At 53.5% G+C, this 19,456-nt stretch overlaps 7 protein-coding genes across 7 annotated transcripts; 4 read left to right on the top strand and 3 right to left on the bottom strand.

Annotated features, from left to right (window-relative positions):
- Positions 1–867: 867 nt before the first annotated feature.
- On the top strand, positions 868–3,974 carry CCOS01_16801 (fungal specific transcription factor; the record flags this gene model as incomplete). Its single annotated transcript, XM_060464937.1, has 7 exons — positions 868–1,159; positions 1,288–1,648; positions 1,708–1,785; positions 1,850–2,119; positions 2,171–2,834; positions 2,884–3,126; positions 3,177–3,974. 7 exons carry the CDS (start codon positions 868–870, stop codon positions 3,972–3,974), a joined length of 2,706 nt encoding a protein of 901 aa, XP_060304604.1.
- A 650-nt stretch (positions 3,975–4,624) lies between these two features.
- CCOS01_16800 (glutathione S-transferase domain-containing protein) lies at positions 4,625–6,943 on the top strand (the record flags this gene model as incomplete). Its single annotated transcript, XM_060464936.1, has 6 exons — positions 4,625–5,289; positions 5,373–5,892; positions 5,964–6,058; positions 6,130–6,313; positions 6,404–6,484; positions 6,563–6,943. The coding sequence occupies 6 exons, from the start codon at positions 4,625–4,627 to the stop codon at positions 6,941–6,943; spliced, it is 1,926 nt and encodes a 641-aa protein (XP_060304603.1).
- A 239-nt stretch (positions 6,944–7,182) lies between these two features.
- CCOS01_16799 (phosphate transporter) lies at positions 7,183–9,694 on the bottom strand (the record flags this gene model as incomplete). The annotated part of the gene is made up of 8 exons (XM_060464935.1): positions 7,183–7,601; positions 7,666–8,139; positions 8,257–8,701; positions 8,759–8,841; positions 8,910–8,931; positions 9,013–9,283; positions 9,356–9,444; positions 9,608–9,694. The coding sequence occupies 8 exons, from the start codon at positions 9,692–9,694 to the stop codon at positions 7,183–7,185; spliced, it is 1,890 nt and encodes a 629-aa protein (XP_060304602.1).
- Positions 9,695–12,334: 2,640 nt separating this feature from the next.
- Positions 12,335–13,817, top strand: CCOS01_16798 (uncharacterized protein; the record flags this gene model as incomplete). Its single annotated transcript, XM_060464934.1, has 3 exons — positions 12,335–12,546; positions 12,652–13,499; positions 13,609–13,817. 3 exons carry the CDS (start codon positions 12,335–12,337, stop codon positions 13,815–13,817), a joined length of 1,269 nt encoding a protein of 422 aa, XP_060304601.1.
- Positions 13,818–14,733: 916 nt separating this feature from the next.
- CCOS01_16797 (acetate kinase) lies at positions 14,734–16,050 on the top strand (the record flags this gene model as incomplete). Its single annotated transcript, XM_060464933.1, has 2 exons — positions 14,734–15,497; positions 15,561–16,050. 2 exons carry the CDS (start codon positions 14,734–14,736, stop codon positions 16,048–16,050), a joined length of 1,254 nt encoding a protein of 417 aa, XP_060304600.1.
- A 1,732-nt stretch (positions 16,051–17,782) lies between these two features.
- Positions 17,783–18,004, bottom strand: CCOS01_16796 (uncharacterized protein; the record flags this gene model as incomplete). Its single annotated transcript, XM_060464932.1, has 1 exon — positions 17,783–18,004. The coding sequence occupies one exon, from the start codon at positions 18,002–18,004 to the stop codon at positions 17,783–17,785; it is 222 nt and encodes a 73-aa protein (XP_060304599.1).
- A 299-nt stretch (positions 18,005–18,303) lies between these two features.
- CCOS01_16795 (uncharacterized protein) lies at positions 18,304–19,200 on the bottom strand (the record flags this gene model as incomplete). Its single annotated transcript, XM_060464931.1, has 1 exon — positions 18,304–19,200. One exon carries the CDS (start codon positions 19,198–19,200, stop codon positions 18,304–18,306), a length of 897 nt encoding a protein of 298 aa, XP_060304598.1.
- Positions 19,201–19,456: the final 256 nt, after the last annotated feature.

The raw sequence follows: 19,456 nt of genomic DNA, 5'->3' as shown, positions 1-19,456 counted from the left end.
ACTGTATTTTTTAAAATATTTATTTTATAACTAGTTATGTATATATAAAATAGCGGTTTTGGCTGAATGTGGCCGAATTGGGTGATCTGTCGTAGGGGGTGATCCGTCGTGTGGGGTGGGGTCTTACACAGTAATTGGGTGGTACCTTAGTCGCAACTTGAGGAGTCCTACCTAGGTATGGACTGATGAGAGATGCTAATGGCCAGCCAGCCCCTCAGTACCTAAGTGCCCTTGAGTAGGTACCATACTACGCAATTGGCCTGATACCTACCACCTAACCTCACGCTCAGCTGCACCACTGCACCTAATCCTCCGTTTCTATCCATCCTTGCTTCTCAACCCCAAATCTCGCGCTCCTGACAGACCCGACACTGCTTCCTTCTCCCCGTCTCCTCTACTTCGTACGCCTACCTAGGTACCCTCCACTCTCCTCTCCACCGCCCCAACGACGACCGATAACCCATTCTCCGCCCGCCCTCTTCGCTCTTTCACCTTTGCCTACACTACCAGTCACCGACGACCTCTGCCTTTTTCCCCTTTCGACTTGACATATTCTGCAACACCAAACTCCGTACGAATACCCAGAAACCTTTTCTCGACGTCAATCCCATTTCGAAGCGCCCCACGACGTCTCACCCTTTGTGCGACGAGCCTCGACTAGAACGAAACACGACAGTCAGCAGCCGTATCCGTTGTGATTGTGCGCGCGTGCGCCTATGGATTGAGGGCATCTTTACGTTCGGTTTCGCCCTCCGATAACAAGAGAAATCGCCCTGCTTCGTCCACAATCATCCTTCGGATTGCCCGACCGTACGATCGGCGGATATTAAATTAGTAGTTGGATTCGCTGAGACTTTGCCTTCCATCATGTCCTCAAGTACACCCACGCCGCCAGATACAAATGGCGCCAACTCCCACAAACGCCCTCACAGCCCAGACGCCGAATCCAATGGTCGAGAAGGGGCCGCCGATAACAGCAACGTTCCCAAGCCGAAGCGCCTAGCATGTATGATATGCCGAAAGCGCAAGTTGAAGTGTGACGGAGTGCGGCCCAGTTGCAGCACTTGCGCCAGGCTTGGCCATTCTTGCGCCTACGATGAGGTTCGCAGGAAGAGTGGCCCCAAGCGAGGATATGTCAAGGCTCTAGAGGAACGACTGAGTGAGCATTCCCGTCTTTGCGCCTTGCTCTTTTTTGACCTTTGCCTTCCTCGTTCCACGTCTTCTTCTTTTCCCCGTGTGTTGCTGTCCATCGCCTTGACTGACTGAACGTCTTTACACCCTGTATAGAACAAGTCGAAACCCTGCTCAAGACCCAAGACCCTCCCCCCGTGCCATCCAATCCCTCCTCCAACATACCTCACAACTTGGACGCAGCTGCAGCGAATCGTAGCCGAACTACTGCCGCTCCGACTAGTTACAGTATTCCTAATCCCACTCTTGGTCTCGGCGGCGACCACGACGTCGACCGATGGCGCTTCACCGGCGAGTCTCCTCAGGCTCAGAATGCGGCTGCCCCTCCTATGGATGATTTCAACTTCAACTCGAGCATGTCAATAGGCATGAGCAACGCCGGGAGCAACTTCACTTGGGAAATGATTGGACTGGGCCTTGAAGAACCTCTTCCTCCACAGGAAACCATCGATGAGCTGTCAGTATCATCACGATATCTCCTCAAGGCCACCGTACTCACTGACGGTTGCTTCGCAGCCACCAAATCTTCTTTGAAAAGGTTCATCCATCCGTGCCTATGATCCACAAGTATAGATATCTAGCAGCCATGAACTTGTACGGGCCCCATCCAGCTAGCCATGTTTGAAAGCGGCTTAACCCATACTGACATGACCGGTAGGGCTCCAAACCAACGACCGCCAGTTGCACTACGATATGCCATCTGGACCTTGTCGTGCTCAATCACTGAAAAATACCTCGACCTCAAAGACTTGTTCTATCAAAGAGCTCGTAAGTATGTCGAGGCAGATTACATCAAAGGCTATGGCGAGCACATGATATCTGTGGCTCATGCTCAGACCCATGTGCTGCTTGCCTCATACGAATTCAAGATGATGTACTTCCCGAGAGCTTGGATGAGCACGGGTTCTGCCATTCGCCTGTGTCAAATGTGAGCTCATGATATCTACCAACCAGGACTCGATAGCTAAATTGTGCTCAGGATTGGCCTGCACCGTCTCGATGGTGCCGGATTGGACGTGAAGCAGTGTCTTCCACCGCCGAGGGATTGGACCGAGCGTGAGGAGAGACGACGCACCTTTTGGATGGCATTTTGCGAAGATCGCTACGCAAGTATTGGCACTGGGTGGCCGATGACGGTGGATGAAAAGGACATCATGACAAACCTGCCTTGTACCGAGGAGTCTTTCGACATGAGCCGACCCGAGCAGACGCAGTCGCTGCAAGACTGCATGAGCCCGTCCGGGGCTGGCAAACTCTCCTCTTTTGGAGGCATCGTACTGATGGCATGCCTCTTTGGCCGCAACCTGATTCACTTGCACCGGCCTGACCCCGATGACCGAGACCACGACCTCAACGGCGAGTTCTGGAAGCGGCACCGCAACATGGACAACATCCTTCTCAACACTTCTCTCTGTTTGCCGTCGCACCTCAAGCTTCCCATTGGTCTGGGCAACCCTAACATCGTCTTCACCAATATGAGCATCCACACATCGACAATCTGTCTGCACCAGGCCGCCATCTTCAAGGCAGATAAGAACAAACTTCCGGCTTCAGTCAGTGCAGAAAGCAAGGTGCGCTGTATTACAGCGGCAAACGAGATCGCGAGTATCATGAGAATGATCTCACACATGGACCTCTCAGCGGTATGTCGAGCAAGTGTCTTGTGAGACCTGAGGTACTAACAAGTCTCAGATGAACCCCTTTATATCCTTCTGTCTTTACGTTGCAGCAAGGGTATTTGTTCAATATCTCAAGAGTCGTCCAGACGATAGCCAAACAGCCGACTCATTAAGGTTCCTTCTCTCAGCCATGAACGCACTAAAGAGAAGGAACCCTCTCACAGAATCGTTCCTTGTGCAGTTGGACGTTGACTTAGAAGCCCTTGCTATGAGAATACCAAAACTCAAGACGGCATTTCCCCGCAGCGGTGAAAGCGTGAGTGAACAATCTTCTCGGTGGTTTTACATGTGCTAATCGTTTGACAGCCCGGCTCGGCCAGCGGCAACGGCACCGCCAAGAGTGGTGCTGTGTGTGACGATCCGGAAGGCGTTCAGGGTATCATGTCCTACCGTAACGAGTGTCACTTCATGAAGACTGTGGATGATGATGGGAATGCCGCCAATGCGCCGAACATCGTTGAGCCTGGCCAGAATGACGAAAGCGCTCCCATCTCTGCCTCTGCGACGACTAATCTCGGTGGTCCAGGCGGCTGGTTGTCCGCAGAGGCATCTCTATTGTATGGTTCAAACAGTACCAACAACCTCCCATTGCATGGAAACTCATTGACACCGAGCTCCGGGTCCATGTACGACAAATCGGGATCAAGCAGTGGCCGTGTTACTGGATTCGGACAAAGCGAAAGCAGTGGCGACAACAACATGTCCGGTTCACCAGACGGTGACCAGTCTAACCGGCCAACACCGAACTCGACTGCTTCAGATCCGCGAGTGACTATGGCAGGCGGACTCGATGGGTCCGGGAGGAACTCTTTCGATGCCAACGCAGCTACGACGCAATCAAACAACAACGCTCGAGGGAGCGTAGACGCAAATACTAACTACTTCAACGATGCGGGCGGTTTTGGCATCCGCACTGGGCTGACGCCGAATCAAAGGTTTTCTATGCCTGATACACCTGGAGCGGACTTTGGAATGCCGAATGGCTGGGGCGACTTGCAGGGACAGACGGGCATGACGCCTGTCGCCGAGGGTGTACTTCGATCACTGATGAATATGGGGCCGATGGATGCAATGGATCTTTCATCGTGGGATGCGACAAACTGAGCGGTTGTTAATTGACTGATCAGGTCACGGAGTAAGGAGTTCACGGCCACGAAGCCATTTTGGATTATTTTTTATGTTTCAAAATACGGCAGTTGATACTAGATGATGTCGAATGGAAATCGACGGTCTTGGATGTGTATAATACGGGACTCACTGACCGCACTAGCAGAGGCAGGCAAACGGTTGAGAGCGTTGATCTGAGATTACTGCAGGACTCATGAATAAACCACACGACTCCCACGGACAGAATGGCTGATGTATGATTGACTGATATTTCGTCAGATGCCATCTAAGGTAATTTGAACAAATTTGACGCCATCTCATCTCATGTAAGTAAAAGAACTTAACAAGAAGAGGACTGCCTGACCACAGTTGACGGTGCCCGTAGACATGAAATGGCAGCCCCAGATGAAGTAGCGTTGGTGGTGCTGGTGATGGTGGTTGCGATGGCCAAAGCTCGTCGGGCCCGTGCACCAGTTGCCGCCTTGCCGCACCCCGGCCGCACGTTGCTGAGGTAAAACCACTGGGCACCCAACGTCGACCAACACTCGTCATCCACTTTTCCCCAACCACTGCGGCGTCGACGAAGGCACGACGCATTAAAGCAGCAACACGCCGCATCTTTTTGAACACCCACCCGCGTGCGTCAAATGCCAGCAGGTCCGTCCTCGCCGTTTGAAGTCTCTCCAGCGAGCAGGGGCGAGACCATCCCTCCGCATAGTCTCCACCCCGCTGCCCAGCAGCTACAGCAGCCGCCACCGCCACCTCCGCCTTTTGCTACCGGTGCCGATGCCGGTGCCGTAACCCACTTCCGCCCCGGCTCCGGCCCCCCTACTAACAACGGGTCTTCCATCGACATGTCTGGGATGGAGGCCCACCAATCGGTATTTCATGCCGAGCTCTCACGAGATCAGGATGTACACATAACTTCTGCCGCAGACGGGCAAACTGAGCAGCAGCTTGCTGTAGCAGTGCCTGGTGTCGGTGGCAGTGGTTTTGGACCAACGGGCCCGTCACCGTCCAATATTTCACACCGGTTAGTCCATGGCCCCGTGATGGAGCCATCGCCAGTTCAGCATGGCCAGTTTGGTATTTTGGCGCCGGGCCTTGCAATGCCAGAAGCCATTACGATTGAGACGGGCGAGTCTCTCGTCGGGCCCGCCGGATTCATCCCTATCGACGGTACCACTACCCCCGGATGGAGGCCACACGGCAGTCTTTTGAGCACAAAATGGGTCCTCGACCCCCCGAACCTCGATGAGTGGCGGCAGAAGCTGTTTGACGCAGATGGCCTCATCATTCTCACCCATGAGCAGTCCGTTATTCCCCTACTCCAGCCACAGCTGCAGCAGCACTGCCCAACAACCCCAAGGTACCATTGTCTAACCATGTCAAAAGATTCGAAACCTACTTTCCACACGTAGACAATGTCTACTCCCACCGCTCGACCCAAAACTACAAGAAGAAGCCCTTCATCTCGCACTACTGGGACTGCCGCCTCAAGGGCCGCCCTCCCGGCACCAAAAAGTCCGACGACCCGACCAAGAAGCGCCGCAACCGCATCTCGCGCAAGCTCAACCTGTGCGACGTCAAGATCAAGATCACAGAGTATTTCCCGGGCGCCACCCTCCACGACGTCGACGACGGCACCTACGTGCCTCTGAACGGCGGCCAGGCGCTCAACGGGGCGCACACCGTGCTCGCGCCGCCCGGGGAGAGGGAGCTGAGGGTCGCGCCCGCCACGCCGAACAACTTGCCCGCGCCCGGGCAGAAGTTTTGGACAATTCAGCGGGTTAATGGCCACATCAGCGTCAGCGGCATCCCTGGACCGCATCAGCATACCCTAGCCAAGAGCGACGAGGTGAAGAAGAATAGTATACAGCGGTATCTTGCTAAGCATAAGACCGATGCAGCCAAGGTGAGGGTTACTTACATTACGCTGATAGTGAAGATGCCTCCCCAGAAACTGATACCATGTCGCTGAAATAGAATGATGGGCCTAGAAAGGCAACGGGCCGAGCTCACTGGACCATCAAGAAGCATGAGAAAGAGAGCGATCTGAAGCTGTATTCCGCATGTTACTGGTTCGTCCTTTCTCTGGCAGAACTCTCCATCTGTCTCTCACATATTAATCTAATTACCTCCCTCCCTTCAGCCCCTTTTCTCAGAGCGTCTGGATCGCACTCGAAGCAAAGGGCCTAGCGTACCAGTACTGCGAAGAAGATCCCTACAAGGTGGCCGCATCGCAACCGCTGCTGGAAGCAAATCCCAGGGGAACCGTCCCTGCGATACGGCAGGGCGACTGGGCTTGTGCCGACAGCGGCGTGATATTGGAATATGTCAGTCTAAACTCCTCCGCAGATACGCATGCCCCCTTCCTCATCGAACTCCCTCTTTGTTAATCATTCGCAACATTGCCGGCTATACAGCTCGAAGACATGGACAGTACCATCCCACTCTTCCCATCCGACGTAAAGCTCCGCGCAAATTGTCGACAATGGATAGGTCACGTCAGTCATACTCCCTCCCTTGTCTTCTAGGCAAGCATCAGCACCATCATAGTCCTAACACAGAGTATCCAACCTTAGATAAACACCCGTCTCGCCCCAGCATTCTACCGCCTCCTCCGCAGCCCTGATCCGACCCTGCGACCGCAGTACATTGAGCGCCTCCAAAACGCGATCAAGGACCTCGTCCTCGCCGCCGACGAGGAAGGACCGTTCTTTCTGGGCAACACAATGTCCCTCGTTGACGTACACTTTGCGCCCTTTGCTGTCCGTCTCTCGCGCGTCCTGCAGCCGATGTGCGGGTGGCCTGCGCCCGCGCCGGGTTTGCGCTGGGCGAAGTGGCTTGACGCGCTCGAGAGCAACGTGCACGTACAGGCTACGACGAGCGGGAAAGCTGTGTACGCTGAGACTGTGGAGTTTTTGCAGGTGGCTCTTGATCCGGATGGACAGCTGAGCATTTGAAGACCGTTTGGGGAGGAAGTTTTTGCTTGTTGGATGGGTGATAAGCGTGAACATAACTACTTGGGGGACGAGAAGGATGGTGCGTAGTGAAACAGATCACAATGATTATGTATGTGGATTGGCCGAAAAAAAAAGAGGTCAAGATTTCCACTGCCCTCAAGCCAAATTATTCGAACCAGACTATTCATCCTAGGTATCCTGAAAGATGGCTTAATCCCCAACTGTTCAAAACATTATTCTTACGGATTCGTTGCCTGCGAAGGCGAAGGCGACACCCTCCTCCTCTTCAGATCATGCCACTTTTCCTTGACAGTAATCACCTCGCCTAGTTGCCTCGCCCTCTCACGCCCCTCTCCCAGCTCCTCGAGCGTTTTCTGCTCCAGCACGCGCCGCCCGGTGTCCTCGTCAATGACCCACCGCTGGGAGTCGGGCAGATAGGCCCAAGAGAAGACGGCGCCGACGGCGACAAAGGAGCCAAAGAGCAAAAAGATGAGTCCCTGCCGATTGACGGCGGTGTAGGACGAGTTGATGCCATACACGACGAGGAGGGCCACGATGCTGCCCAGCTTTCCGGCGGCGGCGGAGATGCCGTGGCAGGTGCAGCGGTAACAGGTTGGGAAGATTTCCGCTGGGATGATGAAGGTCAGGGTGTTTGCCCCTGGAGGAACAAAAAACCATCTGTCAGTTGCTGTCGGCATGTGAGCAATCGAGAAGACACGTACCAAAGTTGAACATGAAGTGGCATAGCGCCACAAATACGACAGTCGCCGGCGCTCCGGGGGTTCTGTTGACGCCATAGTATACACAACCCGTAATGACAAATAGTATAGCCAGAACGAAAAAGGAAACTGTGAGCCAAAGTCTTCTCGGGATCCTATTGGCAGCGACGACAAAACAGGCACTGCCGGCGATCGAGGCGATGGACACAGTCAACAAATACTGCTTGGCCTGTTCCAGAAGCACATCATAGATGGTGTTGCAAGGTAGAGTTGCGTCCGTCTGCCAGACCGGAAGGCCGGTCTGGCTCCATAGTCGTGCGGTTGCGTTGCCGTCAGGAAACTTGGAGTTCCAGCACGGTAGCCGGTCGTCGATGGGCGTCGGTCCCGTGGTCGCCCACATGTCTGACAGAGTCCCTCTATTGTCAAGACTGAGACCATAGAAGCTTACATCAAGGAAGAACCATGTTGCAGCGGTGCCTGCGTCATGGTTAGTCTATGTGTGCTGTCAAACACAAGAGGCCACAACTGTGAACTCTCAAGACCCGAGACGATGTCTCGTAATCCAACCCGTAGAGAATTGGGCGAAGAGCTCACCTAGTAGGTAGTACCAATTTCCGTCTTCGATGAAGTACCTGTAAAGATCCTGCTTAGAAAATTGGATGGGCATAGGCTGTTGTGAGTTGGATGGTTGCATCCCATCTTGAGGGGTCATGGGGTAGCCGGCTGTCGCGCCAGCAGGAGCGCCGTATACTCTCTGCGTGTTTCTCAAGGCGATACCGGGCTTGTTCCTGACCTCGAGACTGTATAATCCGCAGTCGAACAAAAAGAACCGGAAAATGATGGCTAAAAGAGCGGGGACGGCGCCAGAGCCGATGACGATGCGCCAAATGCCATCGACGGCGCGGCGACATTCCCTATCATATTTCGTGTCGAGGCCACACTGCATGGCTTGTAGGCCCTCGCTTTTGTCACGACCGACGAGAACCCAGAGGCCGACAAGTTGGGCAAGAGCTTGGCCTATGGGCTGCATCATGAATGTCTAACACTTTTGGTTAGTAGTGAGGTCCTAGGACTTAGAAGTTACTCGCTGACTGACAGAAGAGATCATAGTTCCCCTGGACTGAGTGCTCGACCATTCTGAGGTTATGACTGCGCTAAGGGGATACTCGGCACCGATGCCTTTTGTTCTTGAGTTAGTCGTGGTTGTTCGAGCCGAATCAACGGAACGGCCGAAATTGGTTGCTCACCGATACCCATCACGAAGCGCCACTATAAGAGTTCCAGATGTCAGCTGAGAAGGTCCTCAACGGAGAGTGGAGAAGAGAAGTGAAACCGGCGGTAGTAACTCACCCAGATGAAAAGAGCCAAGAAGCTCATGTCATCGAAGCCATAGCTGCTAGTGGCAACACCAATTGTCGACACAATGACAAGTACAAGCTCAATGCCATAAAGGCGTGTTCGTCCATAGAAGTCGGCCAGAAAGCCAAAGAGCAATTGACCAATCACGGATCCCAGAAGAGTGAAGAAGTTGATGAGCAGCCCTTGCCATCTTTCGCCGGGTGAAGGCCAGTACACAAATGCTATGGAGGCAAGAATAACATTTGTGGAAAAGAGGTTGTAGCTACGCAATATAGTCAATGTACTGCTGTTGGATGATCACATTCTAGGTGAGAGCATTGAGAGGATAGCTCACGAATCTGTTAGAAAACCCGATGCGGCTACGCCCCAAATACGCAGGTTCCACGAGTTGAGATCGAGCTCATAACGCAACTGACTGCGGTCCTGGAAGAATGATGAGCTAACGTCCGATGTAAGATGCGATGAAGGATCGAAGCAGCTGTCAAGGTGCGGGATGAGGCTAAGTAAGAGCTAAAGGCGCACCGAGGCGAGTGGTGGCGTAGGAACAGGAAACCAGAGACGGGACGAAATCGGTAAGTGAACGTACCTGAATATCGCGAGCGGACAAGGCGGAGCTGTCACTGCCTAAGTAGCCCCGGTTTCTTCTCACGAGAGGGTCGGGCAAAGCCGACATGGCTGCCGCTCGACTTTCTCGAGGTGATTCACTATCTACGATCGGTGGATGAGAATAGGGAGGCACGGCTTCGTTGAGCGAAGTGAGACTTGTGATACGGGGCAGTAGCTATAATACACAGTCAACCCTTGAATTGAAAAGTGCTGCGCTACCAGAGTATGAGGCGAGACAGGCTCACGCAGCAGCGCGTGTTATGCTTAGATGCAGGAGAGGTCGGATAGTCGGATTGGGGAGGTGGAAGTATGGGTCGCAGTGAGCGGGACCCATCTACAAGCAAGGGTATCTTAATCGCAAACGTAGTTGACAAAAGGCCATTGGGTTGATTGAGTGTAAAGAGATGATTTTGTCGAGTAGGAGTCATAAATGATGGTGCGGAAACGATGGGAAGAGGGCCTGAAGGAACACTCGGGAGCAACTCAGTCCTAAGGTGATCAAACGAAGAAAGAGTGAAGCCGGGCAAGGAACGTTGAGTAAGAAGGTAAGGTTGACAGGACAGGACAGGACAGGACGCTAACCACAGAGCAGGCTGACCGAGGGCTGCCAAGCGCTGAAAAGACTAAGTGAGTAGGTACCTAGGTAAGGTAGGAAACCGCAGGCTTGGATTCTGGTTTTCGGCGAGGCAAGAAAAAGGTTGCGGCAAATCTTGACAGAATCCCCTGGTTCAATTAAGGTAAGGTAAGCAACTTTCCATTGACAATGACCCCCACCTATTAGCAACCAACCAATGTGGCCGTATTCGTCTAGAGGCTGTCAATAGTCGATATTGCGTCTCTCAACCGAGCCCAGTGCTATGTCTAACTGACCAGGACTGGCCATATCCTCGGGATGAGGTAGTTGAACATCGATAGTGAGTGAACATGCATGCTCCGGCGTCAAAGAAAGCTACCTTGGGCTTAGGTTAACGTGAGACGGGCAGGGAGATGTCGAGCTATCTAAGCACGCACCACTTGCATTGCCTCGCTGAACATCGTGATCCCCAAACTTGGCCTGACAGACACTAAGTTCTCAGGCTTCTGACAGTGTGACTATGAACTGCAAGAGCTCGATCCGTTACGCCCGTACATGGAGCCATCATGTTGAGCGTTGAGCAGGTGCGCAGCCTACTGGCAGCAGACATGGTGGCAGCAGGAACAGACTAGACTGGACCAGAATAGTTCAGTAGGGGCATGGGCCATGTACAAGTAGGTGGGCACTGAGCTGAGAGCATGACGGGAATTCCCAGTACCAGTCGCTTGAGCATGCCGTCGCTTCAGGCGCTGTCATTGGCCGACCCAACCTGACGGCGGCGGGCACCTTGAACTGGATTTGGTACGTCCAACCCCACCTACGCAGTACTTCAATACTCGATCCATCTCGCGGTATCCCCATCCGTAAATCCCATTGTCTACCTTACCTTTGGTAGGGAAGGTATCTACCTACTGTAGGTACTCTGTACCGATACCGAAGATAGGGTTCCTTCCCGTGGTACAACGTAGCACTCATTTACCTTGGGTACGCTGCATCGCAAATGCTAGACCGGAGCATGCTTCATGTTGCTCTGAGACTGAGTACCTGGCCATGGGTGCATAAACTAGGTAGGTAGGGCAGATGGGTGAAAGAGAGAATTACGGTTGAAGCCTACACAATTGGTTGAGGTAAGCGAGACAGTTTACCGGCGGACCGTTGACAATTTTAGTCTCCGGTACGGCGGTACCCGACCAATTCTTCGGATCCTCGTCCGCACCCGGGACCCTGTGGTATTCCCATTGCCCACCACTACCCATTTCCCTCCTACCTTACTGCATGCTGGGCATCCCGTCGCAGTAAGGTAAGGTACTGTTCCGAACGTCCTTCCCCCTTATTTGCCTGCCCTTCATCTACCAAAGTCCATCCGCCAACAGACGGGATCCCCCCTCGTCTGCCATCTGACTCCGCACCCGGCCCTTCACCACCAACATATTGCGACCCCGCTCCGTCCGTCAAATCGTCCCCCATCCTCGCTTGACTTTCGAAGCCGCGTCTTTGTCTGCTTCAACCATACCAACTCAATTACCCAAGGTAGTTAACTCTTCTCCAACATCAAGCCTCGCTTTACCACGGCGCCGTGCTAGTCTTGTGCCAGGTCACAACCTCCACCGGCCCCGTTCCCGGCACTGGTATTGGCACCTGCTTTGCTGACGGCTTGGCTATTAGATTTCTCTAACGGTACCCGACCTCTTAGGCGCCACTATCCGTACTATCTCAGAAATATCAAGCTTGCACCCTGCCGGCCGTCACTTGCCTCGGCGCCCCTCGTTCCTTCTCCGTCTGCGACACAGCCATCCGCCTTATCGTCCTTTCCCAACATTAGTTTGATGCTAGGTGCAGCGCCTGTCGTCCCTTCGCCCCGTGCAAAGGTCCAGGACCATCGTTACCTCGAGCGAGGAATTGGCACCCGTTTACCTTCTCGCCGTCGCATCCTCCCGCCGTTTGAATGCATCCGTCCCGAGATCTAAGCGCGCTTACCCTCCCGACGACCACACGATTTCGAACCGCCAGACGAATCGGCCATATACTCCAATCTCCAACACCATGCCATGATTGCCATCTCAACTCCCCGCAGCCTTTTATTGATTTGTTGACAAGGCTCCGAGACAAGAACTAGGCCAAGGCCTTTCAAGCATGGCCGCCTCGTCTTCCTCCGGCTCGTCTTTTACCTCCTCCTCCCTTGGCCGGCCCCCTTCCTACGGCCAGCCATACGCAAGCCCCATTGACTCGACCTGGACACCAACGTCAGGCGCCTCGACGATATCGGCTCTCACCTCCGAGGCCTCAGCACCGCACGCCTCTCTTCATCCTCTGGATCTTGGACCTCCAGGCTATCAAGCAACTATGTACCATTTTTCTACTACTCGATTCGAAGCCCCTCTTTCCAAATCTCCGTAACCATACATCTCGAAAGTAGTCTTTGCCCCTTTCTGACTCTTGTTGATCTTCAGAACCCTCTTTGAGAACACCCCCAACGAGCGCACGGTTTATCTTGGCCCTTGGGAGGTTGTCGGCTCCGAGCAGCGTCGCGTACTATGGCAGTGCAGCTACCAGAGCGAGCTTCTTGAACACTTCCGTACCTCATCCCCCGCATCAATCATCCGAGCCAGGGGCCATCATTCTGACCATAGTTTAGTTCCGTCCGACGTGCCCGCCGACATCTTTCCTCATACCTTGCACGCCCGTCATCGTCCATACACAGATTCTTGCGAACTCGAGCTTTTTGTCAGCTTTCGCGAGCCACATAGAGTCAGATACACTACTGGCGAAGGTGTGGTGGTTCATGACCACCTTACCGAGGTCAAGTACGAGTTCACCACCGTGGAGAGCTCTATACGCTTCCAGGGAGATATTCGTCGGAAAGACTTGGTTGATTACTACGATGTTGACGTCGTCTGGTCCGATCAGCACGGAAGAACGGACGGCTTTGGTAATATTAGGGGCATGGGATTGGTACAGAGGCTCAAACTCTGGAGGGACCGATACTCGACTTACCACTCGCTGACCGTTCTTGCAAATCGTGCGAGTGGCCGGCAATATCGAGAATACGAAATCCACAATTTTGAGGGCGAACTGCGTAACCGCGACGATCGACACCGCCAGGTCCGCTTGACAGTTCGCGGAAGTCGACGCAGCAGCGCTCCCGATAACAGCAGTTCCCGCTCACGCTTCAACCTGGCACAACGAATGCGTCCCCGCGTGCGTTCCGGTTCTCAAGGGGGCCCATCGACTTCTGACGGAGCACCGTCGGGCACACTGAATATTCGCTATATAGGCGTACAGTTCAGTAAACGTGAAGGTATGGCGAACCACTTCTTAGCAGGCATTGAGCGCCTCGTTGCGAAATTATCACACCCTTGCTACCCCACCTTGGGAAGGGATATGGACATTTGACTTACACGGAATAGATTACCTTCGGTTTTTGGAGAGTTGGGTCGTAGCGCACAGCTCCGACAGCGAGTTTCACGGCATACCTTTTCCTGCCCACCATGTTGAGCTGCCATCGCCGGAAATGCTTCCTGGAGAAATGTCTGAACTGCCGTCCCCTGATATCTCTCGAGGCTTGGAGCCAGTGGTGGAGCCCCCAGATCCTTATGAGTCTGACTCGGCTGCTTGAACGGCTCCTCGATCGACGACAAACTTCAACTGCAGCCGTTTCAGGCCACAGAACAACGAGTGGATAAGAGGAGTCGGGCTGCCATTGACTGACTCGTCTCTTCGGGTTTGACCTGGCTTATTCTGCAACTTCCGTCATCCACAAGAAGGGAAGATACCTATGAGGTGTAACGCTGCACAGGATCCTGATGGAACGAATCCTGATCGACACCCAGCTCGCGGAATATCGACATCACAACGGAGTGCGCGATGGTGGGTTATGGTTCCACGCAAGAGCTCGCAACTGGGCTTGGTGTATTGCATCAGGCAACTCCAAAAAGTGGTGTGTTATTTGCATGGCTAGAAGGCGCCGCTCTGGGTTCCCGGGTCCGGGCGTTGACAGGTTTGACAGGCCCCACAGAGCCTCCACTTCTGCGCTATCTGGTGGGGTGACAAGGCACGGCGCGGGGTTCCGTAGCTGCCAGCTCCCAGCAGACCCCCGCCCCCAGAAGTCCAATAGCACCATGGAACGTCACCACACCCGGCCAAGGCGGGCGTTTGCAGCGAGAAGAAGCTCAGATCATGGTGCCCAGGGCAACACCGCCCACTTCGGCTCTTGACCATTCCACCGCCGACGTCTACTGATGATGACCTTCTTAAAAGCTTACGATCTCGCCCAATTCAGCTCGTCGTATCTTGACCTGTCTCGTCCAACTGCGTCCTAAATTCAACACATTGATTCTCAATTGTCTAATACGAGACACCACCATCAGGTGGTCGATTCATTTTTCATCGACCGAGCCAACGGACCCAACTGTGGGTTGCATAACACGCCGATCGACCACATCCTGCTGCCGATTCTCGGTTTTAAAAGGCAGTCGAGACGAACTCTCCGTTCTTACTGCAGACCACCACTGCACATCCAGATCCTATCCACGATGAAGGTTATCCTTGCCATTAACGCGGGTTCAAGCTCTGTCAAAATCTCGGTGTACTCAGCCGAGCCAAAGCAGTCACCCCGCCAGATTGCAGAGACATCTATCAGTGGTCTGACGGCTCCACCGGCTCAGGTATCGTACACCCGCGGCGGCGTTGAAGTCAAGAAGAACGAGGATCTGGAGGATAAGGTGTCTACACAAGATGATGCTTTCAGGGTGCTTCTAAAGACCCTGATTGATGACGCAGAATTGCCCGAGATCAAGCAAAAGGCCGATATTGCCTTGACATGTCACCGCATCGTGCATGGAGGCGACTATCCGTGCTCCCAAGTTATCACCCAGGACACATATCATCACCTAGAGGAGCTCAGCGACCTTGCCCCGCTGCATAACGGCCCGGCCCTTGATATCGTAAACTCTTGCGTGGAGCAGCTGCCCGACGCTGTCAACGTTGCATGCTTTGACACACAGTTCCACTCCACCATCCCCGATCACGTCCGCACGTACCCCATCAACCAAGAAATAGCTAAAAAGAACCACCTCAGAAAGTTCGGATTTCATGGCGTCAGCTACTCCTTTATCACTCGGTCCGTCGCCGAGTTCCTCGGTAAGGAGACCAAAGACTTGAACATCATCGCTCTTCATCTTGGGAGTGGTGCAAGCGCTTGCGCCATCCGAAACGGCCAGAGTTGGGATACAAGCATGGGATTGACGCCCGTTGCCGGCTTGCCCGGGGCTACGAGAAGCGGGAATGTAGATCCGAGGTAAATCGTAGCCAACGTTCGTTGCGCGTGTTTAGCAGCTAGCTTACTTGTGTGTGCGCACAGTCTCGTCTTTCACTACGCGAGTGACGTCGGAAAGCTCTCCCCTAATTCAACATCAAAGTTGCATCTTACCGAGGCTGAAGAAATTCTCAACAAACAAAGCGGATGGAAGGCCCTGACAGGAACGACCAACTTCGGTGTCATTGCTTCTTCGGACGAGCCTACGCACAGACTCGCATTCGAAATTTTTGTTGACAGGATATGCGCCTTCATCGGCTCCTACTTTGTCGCCCTTCATGGCGATGTGGATGCATTGGTCTTTGCCGGTGGCATCGGCGAGAAGAGCGATAAGCTACGGAAACGCGTCGTAGAACAGTGTACCTGCCTTGGCTTCACCATCGACGACGAGCTTAACAGCAGGAAGATTGTCGATACGGTGCAGGAAGTCGGTAAGAACAGAGCCAAGTGTCGTACACTGGTCTGTCAAACGGACGAGCAGTATGAGATGGCAAGACTCTGCACAGAGAAGGAGGAACTCTGGAAACAGCAGTAGTCTTCAGCTCGTGTCAAGGGGCAGCCGTCGGTTTCTCAACGATCGCGATGAGCTGTTGATGTTGCACAGGTTTGCTCCGATGATGAAAGGCACTGGCGTATGGGGCTGGCGCAATAGTTCTGGGTTGAGACAGACGGATAATTAGAGGTGCCAACACCGGAGGCGGGGCTCAAAGGGCTACAAGATAGACTTAATGGAAAGACGAAACCATCCACCGAATTGAGCCGCCCTCAAGACCACTTGAACAGTCCATCAGCCAGAGCAAAAGACGCCCATGTGCTCATACGCCCTAGCCTCACCGCACACCCCCGCAGACCTCGTGGGAAGGAAACCGTTTGCGCAGCGATCTAGCGTATACCGACCAACGAGCGTGGGATGTTCCAACTTACATTTCAGCGGCGAGCGGGTAAGTGGCCTGCGTCGTTTTAATTGACAGCGTCCACAATATCCCAGGCAACAGCAGGTGGACCGATCCGGGTTACCATTCACGCCTCGTTCCATTCCAACGGGAGAGGCAGGCTTGAGGTAGACGGGGCCTTGTCTCCGGGGTGTGTAGAAGACAGAAAGCGGAAGGGGGAAAAGTAAAGAGGTGGTAGAGGAGGCAGAAAATAGAGACATATCCGTACGCATTGGATGCCATGTTCGGGCCGAGGAGGTCAAGTAGAGTTAGTTGCTGTGGTGGTTCTTGTCCATGTTTCAAAGGACCAAAAAGAATCGCGAGGAGAAGCAAGGACAGAAGGATAAGAAAGAAAAGAAAAACAGTAGATCGAGATCTTCAAATCGTTGCTGCTGCTGCTGCTTGCTTGGGATCCGACGGGATGGGCAATGCGGCGTGGCATGACAGCCCCCGAACACCTAGGAACGTCGAAGTTCAAAATACATACATGCAATGCTGGAGAATTTCTCCCCAACCGCCACCCCCCTCCCCCGTCTTCCCAGACAAACATCCCTGTACTCCGTTGAGATAGGTATCTCTCCTATGCCGGACTTGGGATGGAGAACGAGAGACACGCACGGGAAGACAGGACTGAACAAACCTCTGGAATTTGTCTTTAACCGTCTGATCGGGATCACAAAGGCTCATCAGCGTGGGAAAATGGGGGAATTTTGCTTGGGGGCCGCGCGGATTCTGGTATGTCTTGCCCATGCCGTGTGGGCTCAAACAGCTAGGCGGTGGGTTGGAATGCATCGTGGGAATTTTGATGTGTTTTTTTTTTTTTTTGTCTTTCTTTGCCTTCTCATTTACCAGCTGCGTGGCACAGAGACACGATGGTGAGACAAGAATGCCTTCTTGTGAACTTCTCTCGTGATGTTTCGAAGAACATCGTGATGGTTGGGTTAGCCAGCCACTTTGGTGACTCTACTCACGTAAAGACAGCGAATGAAGAGGGCAGAAGCGAGCATGCTTGTTCAACGTGTGTTTGTATTTCTTCTTTTTTTTCTTGACCTCGCCGCCGGCTATAAACCAAGACGACAGGCAGTGGGAGTGATATCGACATTGGGACAGACTCCCAACTTCCCATCCACTCATGTGTGTAAGTGGTCTATGAGAAAGATCGTCCACCCCCGGTCTTGGGCGCAGCTGGTATCTAGAATCCGCGCGCCCATCCATGAAAACTCACTCTCCAACTTTCCAGCATCCTCATCATCCCAGTTTTCTTCCAAAAAGAGAGCCTGTCTGGGAAACCTCGTGTATATGTATCCCATTCCTAACCAGGAATAGCCTTTTTCCTCATCTTAAAACAAACAATCGCAGTGATGCGTCTGCCCCTCGGTACTGATTGAATCGAGGATTCGGGTATGTGTACGAAACCGTGAAGAAACCAACGCCGTGTAGAGAAGAAATCCGCCCCCCGGGTTGAAAACCTGCGCGGTTCAAAAACAAAACGTGATATATAACGCCGCGCCATTTTTGTTGCCTTGTTTCCCTTCCGTGTATGTGCAGGTACGCCATTCGTATGCTTTGCGACCCTCTATCACTCCGAATGACAACATAAAATCAACTAAAAACTAGGAAAGAAGGAAACATGGGAGAGGAAAGACTCCTCAATGCGAAGGGTTAATCACCCGTCACAATCGAGAGCCACCGTGCGAAGTTCTCCACACCGTTGGCCATAGGAGCGGCCGAAAGAAATAGAGAATAATGGGGTATTGTATAGGACACGCTGCAAGAGTCCACCGGGTATAAGTGTTGAAACTGCCCAAGAGGGAGAGATAGAAGAGACATGCAATCGTTCTGATCCCAACAAAACTCTATGCACCTTCTTGGCAAGCGACAGCCATAGCCAGCGCGTCCAGGCCGCTGCTGGGTGTTCTTGCAGCGCTGGGGCGGCTTACAAGCGGCATGTGCAGGCCGCGAAGATCCCATGCGCCGCTAGCAGCGGGGGATGGGAGAGGAGCTTGGCCGGGAGGATATCCGTAAGGAGACTCGCCCTCCCACATGGGCTGGTCGCGGGAAGCACGGTTGCTGGCGGCAGCGGCCCTAACGGATGATGAAGAGGACCTGCGTCCGGATGCTGATAGACCGCCCATTGAGGGACGTGAAGCCTTCGCGGAGGTGGAGGAGCGAGACTTGTCCTTGTAGTGAGTCTCGAGATGCTGCTTCATGTTGTCCGCTCTGGTGAACTTCTTTTGGCAGCCGTGGAAAGTGCATTGAACAGCCTTCTCGGCAGTGTGGATCTTGGAGTGACGAGAGGCATGACCTGAAGTGGTGAAGGTCTTCTCGCATCCGTGGCTGTCGCGGTAGCGGCAAGGGTATCTCTTGCCCGGGCGTTCCGGCAAGGGTGATGTTGCTGAGCTGTCCTCCTCATACGAAGCTGCACGGCTATTGTTCGCGTACGCAGGGCGCTTTGCGGGCATGTCGTAGTCGTCGTACATGGGTTGGCCAGGGAATGCGCCTACTCTAGAAGGGTCATACGAGGTAGGAGTCATGGGCGAAAGAGGATCGTTGCTCGCGTTGGAGTCGTAAGAGTCGGAGCGGAGGAGCTCGGGAGTGTGAGGTGAGGAAGAGTTGCTTCGTGGTGCCGGGTGGAAGGGTTGTGAGATGACCTGGTTGACTGTGCGGAAGTCCATTCTTTGGTGGGCGGGTTGGGCGATAGGCTCGTCGTTCAGGAGAGAGACCTGGCGGCCGGTAGCATCTCGGGCATGCATTTTGGAGAGATTGGACATATATCCGGGTTGAAGAGCTGTGATTGAGTCGAGGTGGAATTTTGTTCCTTTGTGTATTCTTTGATCGAATAAAAGAGGTATCAAGTCTGTGTTGTTTTTGGCGACGAGGCCCTACTGTGTCCCACTAGTGATTAATGTAGAGAGGTTGTTGACGATGTGGTCGTGCCTGGGATGGTCGGCCTGTATAAAGTAGTATTTGGAGAGGATGCGGAAAGTTGATGTGAGGTGAGGCTGGACA

Source organism: Colletotrichum costaricense (genome assembly GCF_030867565.1).
Source record: "Colletotrichum costaricense strain IMI 309622 chromosome Unknown Scaffold_33.1, whole genome shotgun sequence".
In the NCBI taxonomy this organism is placed as follows: Eukaryota; Fungi; Ascomycota; class Sordariomycetes; order Glomerellales; family Glomerellaceae; genus Colletotrichum; species Colletotrichum costaricense.
The sequence above is the reverse complement of the archived record's forward strand: the minus strand, read 5'-3'. Positions and strand labels throughout refer to the sequence as shown.